General features: G+C 35.3%; 1 protein-coding gene across 1 annotated transcript; it reads left to right on the top strand.

Moving 5' to 3' along the window:
* Positions 1-4,656: 4,656 nt before the first annotated feature.
* Positions 4,657-11,246, top strand: GCK72_022601 (uncharacterized protein; the record flags this gene model as incomplete). The annotated part of the gene is made up of 12 exons (XM_053734926.1): positions 4,657-4,671; positions 5,111-5,206; positions 6,245-6,321; positions 6,370-6,419; positions 6,749-6,801; positions 7,573-7,605; positions 7,660-7,710; positions 8,151-8,202; positions 9,997-10,052; positions 10,582-10,623; positions 10,674-10,724; positions 11,169-11,246. 12 exons carry the CDS (start codon positions 4,657-4,659, stop codon positions 11,244-11,246), a joined length of 654 nt encoding a protein of 217 aa, XP_053578492.1.
* Positions 11,247-12,838: the final 1,592 nt, after the last annotated feature.

Genomic DNA, 12,838 nt, shown 5'->3' with positions numbered 1-12,838 from the left:
TTTCGATTTTCCTCATATTTTTCTTTTCTCCGGATTTTCCTTTTCCCAGCTGAACACTGACATCTGGACAGGTTTACAGACATGACACTGACATGCCTTTGATGCGTAAGTTTGAAAAATTTAGACTTCGTCGAGAGACTTTAATTGCACAGAAAATACAATGTAGTCTTGTGGGTGTTTTTTTTTCTTATAATTTTCCCAGTTCTAAAGTGTCAACAAGTTTTTGGAAATATGATTTTCCGCTGAAAAATTAAACACAACGTTGTTTTTCTGATAATTTTTTGTTCTCTTGCTCATTTTTTGAAAACGGATGAACATTTTTATGTTATTTTCAAGGAAAATTTTCTAATTAAAATTTTTAAGTAGGTTCAAATAATAATAATCATAAAGAGGTTTCATGCTCTGTTAAAAATTTCCGAACAAAATTTTTTCTAATTTTTTCAAAAATTTGCAGCTTCGTTATTTGAGGTGTGCTTGTTACCTAAATTATTATAGCAGAAGAAAATGTCTCACAGGAGAAGCAAACGGCTGTGTTTTTGGAAAATATTCTGTATTTTTATTGCCAATATTCTCATGTTTCGATAACTTTTATCAATCAATTATTTACTTATCATAAGTGTTTTGCAACGTTGTAAATAGTTTGACCGACTTGAAAACACCAAAAATCAGAAACTTTCAAATATCAATTTTTCGCAGTTTCTAAAAACTAATACCATATCAGAATTCCGGATTCGTTTTAGAGGTCGCCTGAACTTCTTTTTAATATTACTCTTTTATTTTTTTGAAATTTCTTTATTGGTATAGGAAGGAGAGCGTCTTGAGGGAACTCTCCCCCCCTTCCGTTTCACCCGTGTGTGTGTAAAATAGTAAAAGAATGTGAAGAGAAAAACGCGTCGGTCGGTCCATGGGCTGTTTACGACCAGCGGAACCGATTGTAATCAATCTTCTCAATAGAGAGATAGAACTCAAGGAGAAGGAAAAAGAGACAGGTGACGCCTCGTATTTCCTGTGAACATTTGCTCGCTAGCACTGCGTATTTTTGCGCCAAATGATCCACAAACGACACAGTGTAACAAAAGAAGAGAAATTGAACAGAACAGATTAACTAGCTCACTACTTTGCCCCGCCCCGTACCCTTTCTTGCTTCTTCATCTATTTCATCTTTATTCCCACAAAAATCGGAAAAGACATTCTCTTGTCTTTTCCGAATATAATGGGACTTTTTAGAGGCTTTACTGAATAAGCTTCGACACTATAAACTTGATTGTTTTTGAATTCTAATTTTTTTTCTACTGATTCTGTCGATTTTGGCGACGAATGGACTTTAAAGGTACATATACCATGAGGTAAAATTTTTCGAAAATGTTTTGAAAATTTAGACTAAAAGTGCTCACATTACCATAAACTCTCAAGTTTATATAATATTTAAATTTGAATTTTTAGTCGAAAACTTGACTTTTATGGAAAAACATTTTTTTGTAAATTCTGATTCTGAAAATCACAAATTAATCACTTTCAAGTTGTTTTTCTCATTCGCTTTTATTTTAGGTTCTTACCAAAACGAAAGGCTTTTAAATCGAGTGCAAGAGTTTTGGAAATTGCACTCAATGTGCAATTCTCCACGGCCTCCTGCGAGTAAAAAAATTATGGCAAAACTACTGTAGGTTTCGCGAGAGCGCGCTTGCAACATTCGCTGAAAAAATTCTTGCTGAAAACTTCTACGACGTCGGCGACATGAAAAACACAAAAATTTCGGAATTTTTTTTAACGAATTGGAATGATACGATTTTTAGCAACATTTTAAACATAATCTTGTTTTTGCTCGATATAACTGAAAGGAGATCACATTTTCACCGAAAAATTGCCAAAAACGGTGTGATATATTAGGTTGGCAAGAAAGTTTTTGACCATAACTCAAGTCATTCCTACTCAGACAGAAAACATGCCCGATAGCATACGTAGTGACTATATTGGTACACAACAGTCTGCTGTTTATTGGGTACGTTCCGGATATCCTCCAGCCAAAACTCCGGTTGTTTCAAGCTAAAATAAACTTGGACCCATTTCTCGACTTGACTTCAAGTTTCGAATTCCTGTCCAGCTGTAGCACGCTGTATTACCCCGAATATATGATATTTTGTTAGAGGAAGGTTACAGCTGTAATTTGTGTAAACAAGAAGTATTTTGCAAAATTAGGTGAGAATATACGTCGTCGATTATGTAACATGCGGATGAGCAACATCATGGAGGCGGTGGATTTTTTGACCGCGTGGAACTGAGGGCTTGCGTAGAGCTTTAATTTTTTGCACAGTGAAAGAGCAGTAGTGTAAGATTATGGTTTTGCACTTTTCTAGAAGATTCCAGTTATATACGTTGTGTAAGGAGGGCATGACTTTCATTTGGAATCGTTCTCGTTCGACGATGTCTGCTGGCGTTCAATCAACGCCGAGTCACTTGACTTTTCTGTGATAATTACTGTACAAGACCATCGCCCTGTTAAAACTAAAAAACGGTTCAATAAATTGAAGTTTGGAGGAGAAGAGAGGAATTGAAGTCGTAGGCCTACCCTTCGCTAAAAGTTAAATTCGATTAAAAGATGTCGAACACATGCATCAATTTTTATTCTTGCCAACACGTTTCAAGAAATTTTTAACTGTGGTAGTAAATAGTGTGGACTGTCATTGATAATTCACAAAAATATTTGGATGGATACTCTTCCTCTAAAACTCACAGCATGTCCAAATCCTGTTCATATAGTCTTTTAGTACGTGATACTTTGATCATTAAAAAATGGCATTTGTCAAAGTTGTGAACTAAATTACTTTTAGTGTGTCGATAGAAGATTTCACCCTTGCTAAGTTCTCCTATCGGTTGAGCAATTATAGTAACTTTAGTATAACATGTAAAGGGAAATCGAAAATATTGCTTTAAGAATTGTTGGTCAAGAATGAAAATAGGCAGGGCTCTCCAAGAAGGGAAGCGTCGGAGGGAAATGCTGTATACTATCAGAATTCCAGAGAGTTTATCTAACATAGGCTGTGCATAGTTGGTTTTGATTCTCATCATTTGTCTGACAGCATTCAAAGCATATTATGGTCAAAAACTTTCTTGCCAACCTAATAGTTTCTTTTTTGGGAAAAAGTTACTTTTCTAAAGAGTCAGAGACAGATTACATTTTATCCAATCATTTATAACCAGTACTAATAAGAAATACGTTCATATTCAGAATATTAGAGTACAGTACACCTCAATTTTCGAGCATATTCAGAAGTTTCCGACTTCAGAATAACTTTAGAAAAAAAGTAAAACCATAGAATGGTAGACCGGTCGAAAAGAATCAATTTGAGCTATAGAACGTCAAAATAAGTGTAAAACTGAGAGTGCCCAAAAAATTTTCTGTTTCCCACAGTAAAATCGTAGATTTCGAGGGTTTTCAGGGATTATCTTCGGGTAGGAAAAGGTTTTCAAAAATCGGCTTCTATAGGTTTGTAGAGAAAGTCTTTGCGGATCTTTTTCAAAAAAACATATTTTGTTTGCATTAAAACTGACAGCGTCCAAAAATTTTCTAGCTTCGAAAACAGCAGAAATGTACAGAGAAATAGTCGTTTCTCACTTCAACAACTTGCCGTGAGCTCAATAATGGACCGTTAAACATGAAATTTTGTGAGTAAAATGTTCAAACCTAGCATATCACTTTCTTAGTTGGTCACTTTTTTCTAGGACCTTTCCCTGGCTTACTGTAGCTCATAGAGACTCAGTCATTCTCAGGTTAGCACATCAGCGCAGGGAAGACCCACATCAAAATACGACCAACTACAAAATTTAAGTACAAGAGTTGATCTGTTCACGCACAAAATATCAAGACTTTTGCTCAATTTCTGAGCCTGTACCATTACTTCAAACTTTTTTGTTGTCTTCCTCTCGACACCTCGCTAGTCTCTCCTCACTGAGATACTTGTACGATTAACAGGTTACATTTTTTAATGTTTAATTGGCTAGTCCACCTTATTTTCTAATATCCCTCGGTGGTTTCGAACAAAATAATTATACATTCATGAAATCATAGATCGCAAATGATCTCCAATGGATCAACGTAAAAATTTCATGTTTCCGTCTGAAAATTTGAGATAATGTGTGTGATAAACTATTAAAAATGTCTTCCTTCAACCGTTTTTCAACTTTTTTAACCACAAAATTCTGAAAGACAGAGAAAAACGGGCTCAGAAAACTCTCATTCCATTTTACTGTAGTTGCGGCGAGAGAGTGTGCGCAGCGAGAGAGGGAAAAGAAACGCGCGATTTCTCCGACTTTTTTCACTCGCAGGAGGCCGTGTTCTCTTAACTTGGAAAAAGTGCGAGCAAGCTTCTTTAGGTTTTTTTTGTGTTCAAGGGACATCTGAATATTTCATGGGATGTCCAAACGTTTTTTGAGACGTCTAAGTGTTTTTTGGAACGTTTGAACATTTTTGAGCAATTTTGGGACTTCAAAGGACTTTTTTGAGGGACGTCTAAGTGTTTCAAAGTAGTATTAGTGTTTTTTGGGACGTTCTAGTTTTCAAAAGACTTCGAAATTGGAATAGAGCCGGTGGGTCTTGTCACGAAAGCTACAGTAACCCATAAAACTACTGTAGTCTTGCTGTTGGGTTAGTTAGGTCTTATGACGATAGTCACAGTAAGCAATATCTATACAATATCTCCGTGATATGGCAAACGATATCTACAGTATTCACTCGGGGAATTTTAATGTTGATTTTGATTTTAGACTTCGTCCCCTAATTTCCATTTTTACCACAGAAAGATGAAGAAGAGTACCAAGTAGAATCCACCAATGAGTCAACTTCAACTTCAAGGTATCTTATTTGGGTGTTGAATTTTCCAGTTTTGAGGGCGGAGCTTGCGAATTTCAATAGGCATTTCAAGCAAAAACTGATTATCCCTATAATAAAACAACTAATCAAATCACTGATTCGTTAGGCTACTGCAGTTTTATGGGATACTGAAGTTGTCGTAACAAGAACTCCCACTAACCAAGTAACTGATTATTAAGACTATTGTAGTTTTAAGGGTTACTGTATTTTTTGTGACAGAACTATCATGGTTTTATTTTTCAGCGGACCCGCTTCTGGGATAACTACGACATAACGGAGTGGAACAAACGCCAAAAGGAAAAGATGCGAGCTCACCAAGAATTCCATCATCAATTTCACGTAAGTTTTCAAATATTATCAGATTTAAAAATAATTTTCTGAATTTTCAGTTCGGCATACATCGCTTCAGAAGAAATGATGGATGTCATTGTAAGTTATATTCATTGAAAAAATAGAGTATTCCAAAAACCACATTTTTGTTGTTGACCAATTTTTGGTACGAATCCTCCAGGGAAAGTTATGGTGTTTTTAACATCTTCTAACCAAATAGTTGTCACTCACAAAAATGACACAGTACCGGACAAAAAAGTATCAACTTCGTCTGTTTTCAGTGGAAAATGATCAACTTTGACAGTGTATTTCGGTGTCACTTAATTTTCCGATAAACTCAAGTTTGTATGATCTGGACAGAGCAAAAATAGATCATCATTTTTGTAGTTTCAAAATAGTGTTCATACAAAAAAATGGTCAAATACAAAAATGATGAGCTGTTTTTGCTCTGTCCATCCCATATAAACTTGAGTTTGTCGGACAATCAGGTGACACCGAAATACACTGTCAAATATTTTTGAAATCAGCTCAGTAGGATGGTTCAATTTGTATAATCATGTCATGGTTTGAACCAAATTAGGTCCCTCCACAAAATCTTCCGTAGTCCGGTGTTGGGTACTGTAGTTTTCGTGGCAGAACCCAACTTTCTAGAACCTAGACACGATTGTACTGTTCCGAAAGCTCTCAACGCACTGATTTCAAAAATATAATTCTTAAGCGGGTGTTGCAAAACTGCCCAAGCAACAACACAATTGGTATCAATCTGGATAAAACAATAATAAAAGACAGGGAAGAACTTTTCGTGGTCAAAAAACTAGGCCAGCGTACTGTTTTGGGTCAACTACAAAAGTGAAAGCACTTCACTTTTGTAGTTGACCTTTTTTCTACGGGTGATCCCTAGTGAGTTATAACTCTCTAAACACCGCTTGAGGTTCTCACTGGATTACTGTAGGTCTGTTCATATTCCCAGAGTCCTACTCTAGCTGCTAAAACACTGGTGGATATACTGTTGCCAAGTGGTTTTCTATAATGTTCTTAATTTTCCAGGCCACACCGTCTTTGTCTGGGAACTCATCATCTGAATCCACGACAACCACCGTCGCTACTCCAACCCTCAAGATAAAGTATTAAAAAAAGAGGAGTACTGTAGCAGATAAACTCATATTTTTTAGCCATGGGCCCCTACGCTTCCGAAATCTTCGGACCCCAACGTCGAATCCTCGTAAGTGTACTGTAGATTTTTTTGAATATTAATCTCCCTGAGGACTACAGTAACCCATAGCTTAGGTGATTTGAGTTTTGTCAGGACAGCTACAGTAATTCTTATGACTACAGTATTTCATATAACTACAGTAGCCTTACTAATCAAGAATTAGGTGTGTTAGATCTTGTTACGATGGCTACCGTAGTTCTTTACTACAATACATAACTATAGTAATCACTCGGCATATTGGGATTTTATGGGAATTTAGATTTAAATTTACTGGCATTTAGATTCAAATTTTACTCAAATTTTTTTTAAACTCAAAATGACACTTTTTTTGATTACAGAAAGAGTGGGAAGAGTACAAGGACAACGAATCTACTCCTGTCGTCCAAGTAATGTATTTTCTTTAGTTTTCCTGTTTTGGGAGCGAACGTTGTAAATTTTAAAAGGCATTTTAAGCAAAAATTGATTATCCCTACTATTAAATTTTATGGAAGTGGTGATGGATTACTGTAGCTCCCTGGGTTGCTGTTGTTTTCGTGACAAGACGCAACGGGTTTTTGTATCCATAAAAGTTGATTAGTAAGAATACTGTAGTTTGATGGGTTTCCATAATTTTGAATATTACTGTAGCTTAATGGGTTCCTGTAACTATGGTGAAAAACCTGTCGTGACCGACGAAGCAGAGTCATCAATCAAGGATAAAAGAAGATATCACAAGCCGATCCAAGAGATGCCGCAAGAACAACTGCTTGATCCTGTTGCATCACCAGTAGATAAGAGGTCAACCAAACGATAGAGAGGATAAGGAGGAGAAGTACTTTACAGCAATCGTGACTCCTCCGCAATGAGAAAACAGCATAGCAGAAGAAGAGATGCTGAAAGGCAAGGAGCCGAAGAGCCAGTATAAATAGATCTCTGTTGTAATCGTAATGCACCCCTTTATCTGAAGAATCATTCAGATACGCTCATTATTATTGAACCTATTGACTTATTGAACTTATTGACTTAATAAAATCATATTACCCACTAGTATATTCTACCACCAATAAAGAGGAGGATTTTATAAAACCTGAATTACCTAGTCACTGAATGGTAAGACTACTGTAGTTAAATGGGTTACTGTAGTTATCGTGACAAGACCCAAATTTATAGTTTTATTTTTCAGCCAACCAAATATTGGGTTCAATACGATCTTCGCGTAAGTTTTCAAATATTTTGAAGCAGAAAAATGTAATTTTTCTCTGATTTTCAGTATGGCAAGAGCGCTCCACCAATTGCTTGGGAAGACATGATGGAAGTCATAGTAAGTTACATTTAGCGGATTGAAAATTTCAAGAGCTACATTTTTGTAGTTGACCAATTTTTTTTACCAGTCCTTCCTGGAAAGTTATAAGGCTTACAATATTCTAGGGTATGCTTCTCACCAATATTGTGTCAACTACGAAAATGGTATACTATGAAGTTGCGATTGGCCACTGGCCGAAGTATTTTTTGGTTTCTAGACCACGGAGAGTACTTCCCCGTCCATTTTGCTATAATCCTTTTTTTTCGTTATGAGCTTACTATTTTGGATGAATCAATGCGTAGACGGGTGGGAGAACTTTCCGTAACCTAAAAAACACAAAAAGTTACGCCAGCAGCGCACTGTTTTGGAGCATTTTGGGCTAAAAACATGCTTTCATAGTGGTTTTTGAGTATTATCATGGGATATCCATATTTTTATACATCAAACGAATTTTTCAGCCAGATTATGGATACGGAGTATTTTATTTGGATGAAGATCTAAAGACTATGGGTATTGCAAAGAAGCGGGTAGTATAATTTATCTAATTTTATGTATTTAATTTTTTTAAATTGTTATTTTATACATATTCATACTTTCCTTTTATTTTTCTTTTAATAAATAGTAAATATATTTCATTGGAAAACATTTTAATATTCAGTATTTTCAGATTTCTCAGAAGCTTGCGTGCCTGAGATATGTGATAATGAAAAACTAAGAGAAGTTTTTCCCGCGATTATCTTCTTTTTGTTTAGCGCGGACATCTGAACAGACATATGAACATGACACAGGCGTGCCTGTGGCGCGGTTAACATGATTTTCTCTTTCCCGGGTTTTTGTATAAATAAATTATTTTCGTTGAACGCAGATATCTGGACTGCCAGAGACACAGAAAAATATGGCACTGGCGTGACTTTGACGCGTGAGTTTGAAAAATCGAAAAAACCTCTTCCCCAGATATTTCTCTTCTCCGAATCTTCTCCTTCCCAGACTAGCGTCTCCCGCCTCCCGGGGGGCTCCCTAATACTCGTGCGCGATGCTTAGCAAGTTTTTTATTCAAAAATTAGGTTGATCGACTAAAAACTGAAAGAAATTATTTTGAAGTCAATTCATAAACATTGGCTGATAATACTTTTCCCATGTTAGTTCAGAAAATCCGAAACTTTTAAAACTTTTTCTTTCACAATCTTTGAGAAACTTTATACAAAAAACAAAAAACCAACTTCTCGACAGAAACGTCCGGTTACAAAATATTTTGATCAGACTTTTTGGTTCTATCAGAAGTTGAATAGTCTAGATTGGTGTCAACGTTTCATAGTGATTCAATGAATCAGTTTCCCATCAAAAAAGTCAACAAATTTTTGGAAAAAACGGTTTTCCGCTGAAAAGTTGAACACAATGTTTAAAAAAACATTTCTGTCATTTTTTTCTCATTTTTTGAAAACGGATGAACATTTTGATGTTTTTAAGGGAATTTCCTAATTCAAATTTTCAAGTCGGTTCGAATGATAATAAGCATGAAGAGGTTTCATGCTCAGTTCGAAAATTTCCTAAAAAAACAAAATTTTTTTCCAATTTTTTCAACACCAAATTTATGGTATTTTTTTTGTAGTTGACAATTTTTCTTCAAATTGTTACATTGAAAGGTTTGAGAGGCTCAAAGCTATGTCACTTTTTTAAAAATGACTCTTTCTTCCCTTGTTTTTGTCTGTTTTCTGCAGTTTCTTTGGTGGTATATAAAGGAGAGTGTATTGAGAAAACTCCCCCCTCTCATCTTTTTCTCCGACCCGTGTTTGTGTAAAAGAGAAGGAGGATATTAGGAGGGAAACGCTTCGGACGGCCCATGGGTTGTTTTTGCCCCGCGGGACCGAGTGTAATCAAATTCCTCAATTGAGAGATAGAACCCGAAGAAAAAGAGAGAGAGAGAGAGACAGGTGACACTCGTATTTCCTCAGAACATCTGCTAGTTAGCACTGCGTATTTTTGCAAAAAATGATCCACAAACGTGTAACAAAAAAAGAGAAATTTGAGAGATAAGATAAACGAGCTCACTGCTTTGCTCCGCCCCCTACCTTCTCTTACTTCTTCATTTCATTCATCTTTATTCCCACAAAAATTGGAAAAGACGTTCTCTCGTCTTTTCCAATTATTATGGGAACTTTTAGAGGCTTTACTGAATAAGCTTCGTCTTCGACATTTGATTTTTTTTGAATTTTAATTTTTTTTTACTGTCTTGATGGATTTTGGCGGCAAATGGATTTTTGAGGTAAGTTTAGTTTACTATTAAGTAAAAATTCAAGTTTTCAGGCCTACCTTTTCCATCCCAAAAGAACCCAAACATCAAATATGAAGTCATCATTCTCGTAAGTGTACTGTAGATTTGAGAATTCACAATCTTGGAAATCATAGGCCCTACTGTAGTTTTACTGATCAGTGACTAGACTTGTTTGGTCTTGTCTCAATAGGTACAGAAACCATTAAGACTGCAGTATATACTCTATTTTATTCAGGGACTTTAAATGCTGATTTAGATTGAATTTTTTTACAGAATGACGAAGATCAACATTTGGAGGTAATTTCCAATCTCCATGTCAAGGTAATGAATTTTTTAAAATTTTCTTGTATTGGGGGCAGAGTTTGCAAATTTTTATAATTATCGACAATCCATAGACAATACAAAGATTTTTTGGAAATTATGGCTCTTACTGTAGTTATATGGGCGACTGTAGTCATATGTTACTGTAGCTACCGTGAAAGACCTAAGCAACCTAGTCACTGATTGGTAAGACTACTGTAGACAAATTGGTTGCTGTAATTATTGTAACAAGACCCCAACAAAACAAGTTCTGTAGCTATCGTGACAGGACCCAAGTTTAAAGTTTTAGTTTTCAGCAATATGACATGAGCGAATGGAACCAACGACAGAATCTTCTGGTGAGTTTTCAAATGTTTCGAAGTGTGAAAATGATTTTCTGAATTTTCAGTTCGGAAAAAGCGTCCCCTCAATTGCATCAGAGGAAATAATGGATGTGATCGTAAGTTATATTTATCGGATAGAAAACTCCAACGGCTACATTTTTGTATTTGACCAATTTTTTTCACGAGTCCTTCCTGGAAAGTTATAAGGGTTTCAAAATTCTAGGGTATGCTTCTTTCCAAAATGTCGCCAAAATTGTGTCAACTACAAAAATGGTATACTATGTAGTTGTGATTGGTCGCTGGCCGAAGTATTTTTTGGTTTCTAGGCCACGGAGAGTACTTTTCCGTCCGTTTTGCTATATTTTTTGTTTTTTTTGTTATGAGCTTGTTAGCAATCTGGATACATCGATCTGCAGACGATAAAGAACCTTACGGAGCCTAGAAATTTAGAAATAAAAAATTAGACCACTGAAAAAAGACTGAAAATCTTGTTTTAGGGAAGTTTTTGAGTTTTACCATAGTGATTTCTTAATTTTTCTACATAAAAACTGATTTTTCAGCCTGACTATGGAGAACGAGTCAAGTATGCCGATGACAATCTCAAGAAGATGGGTATCGTGAAAAAATGGGTAGTATAATTTATTTAACTTTGTATATTGAATTTCATCAAATTGTTATATATATAAAAATTAGTCATAATTTTTGTTCAAATGAAAGTTCTAATAGTTGTAATAAATATATATTATTTTAATATATTTGAACATTCAGTAATTTTAGATTTCTTTGAAGCTGGCGTGCCTGACACATGTGATATTGAACAACTAACATAAGTCATTCCCCTGACTTTCATTTTCTCCGTTGAGCGCAGACATCTAAACAGACACATAACACTGGCGTGTCTGTGGCGCGTTTAGCAGGATTTTCTCTATCCCGGATTTTATCGCGTTGAACACGGGCATTTGGACTGCCAGACATATATAAATGACACTGGCGTGGCTGTGACGCGTAAGTTTGAAAAAAGAAAGCATCTCATCCGTAGATATTTGTCTTTTTCTCTTTCCCGGACTAGCGGCTCCCGCATCTTGGCGATCTTGAAACATCAATTTTTGATTATTATCGGCTACACTTGTTTTCATATACTTTTCAGTGTATGTTCAACTCATTTCCATGATTTATCAACATGTTTTTTTTTTCAGAATTGGCTATGTCAGATATTACGACGGTTACTAGCACTACCCAATCCTAACACCTTTTGTTATTGAGCACTTTGTGATCAGCTACATTTTGGAGTTCTTCGGATTCTTTTTACTTACAAAATTGTCCTGTTTTCCAAATTGTTTTTTTCCAAAGTTCATGTTAAAAACTCTTCAGTTTTTGTAATTTTTTGTTCCGGACATCAACAAGAGCTACTGTCGTGGGGACAGAGAAAACAGCAAAAAAACAACATTAACATTGCTCGCTGTTTGTGGTTTCAACGAAATTGTTATATGATAGGTATTGCAAAAAAAAATAGTAAACGTTATGAAACTATAGCTAATAACTTTTACAGAAATATACTAATCATATGCCAATTGGTTGTTTTTATAGTGGAAATCGTTTTGAAAAGTTTGAAGCTTCACCCTCGAGTTAGGAACATGGATTTCTTCGTAAACTTTTTTGGAGTGCATTATACAAGTTTTGGATATTATTTTTGTATTTTCTCATATTTTTGTCAGAAGTCTTTTCAAAGAGATATGGCTGACTGAAGTATCTACTTCCTTAAAATGAACGATTTTAGTACAAAATGTTTTTAAATGAACGGCCGCAGAACATTTTCTAAATGGCTACAGACGAAAAAGTTGTCAATTACAAAAAGAAAGTATATTTCTGTGTATAAAACTACAGAGTCGCTCCACTATTATTATTATAATTTCAAGCCCTTCTTCATAATCTTCTGTTTTTCATTTCAAATTCAACAGTTCTGGAGTTTACCTTTTTGTACTAACAACGCTTTGAATACACTTACGTATGTTTGCTTTTTGTTGTTTTCTTCCGCTTCTCCAAAGAGCCAGTGATATCAGATAACCTTGTATGAAATTAGCCGAATATGCGAAAAATTCAAATGGAAACTCATTATGATGCTCTGAATCCGTTTTTTTAACATTTATCTTTTCACATTTTTTCACCTTTTTGGTTGGAAAAATTCACTTCCAGACCCCTTTGAAAAATATAAGTACGCCTTCAGAATAAA

The sequence above is a fragment of the Caenorhabditis remanei genome, chromosome X (assembly GCF_010183535.1).
Source record: "Caenorhabditis remanei strain PX506 chromosome X, whole genome shotgun sequence".
NCBI lineage: Eukaryota > Metazoa > Nematoda > Chromadorea > Rhabditida > Rhabditidae > Caenorhabditis > Caenorhabditis remanei.
The sequence above is the reverse complement of the archived record's forward strand: the minus strand, read 5'-3'. Positions and strand labels throughout refer to the sequence as shown.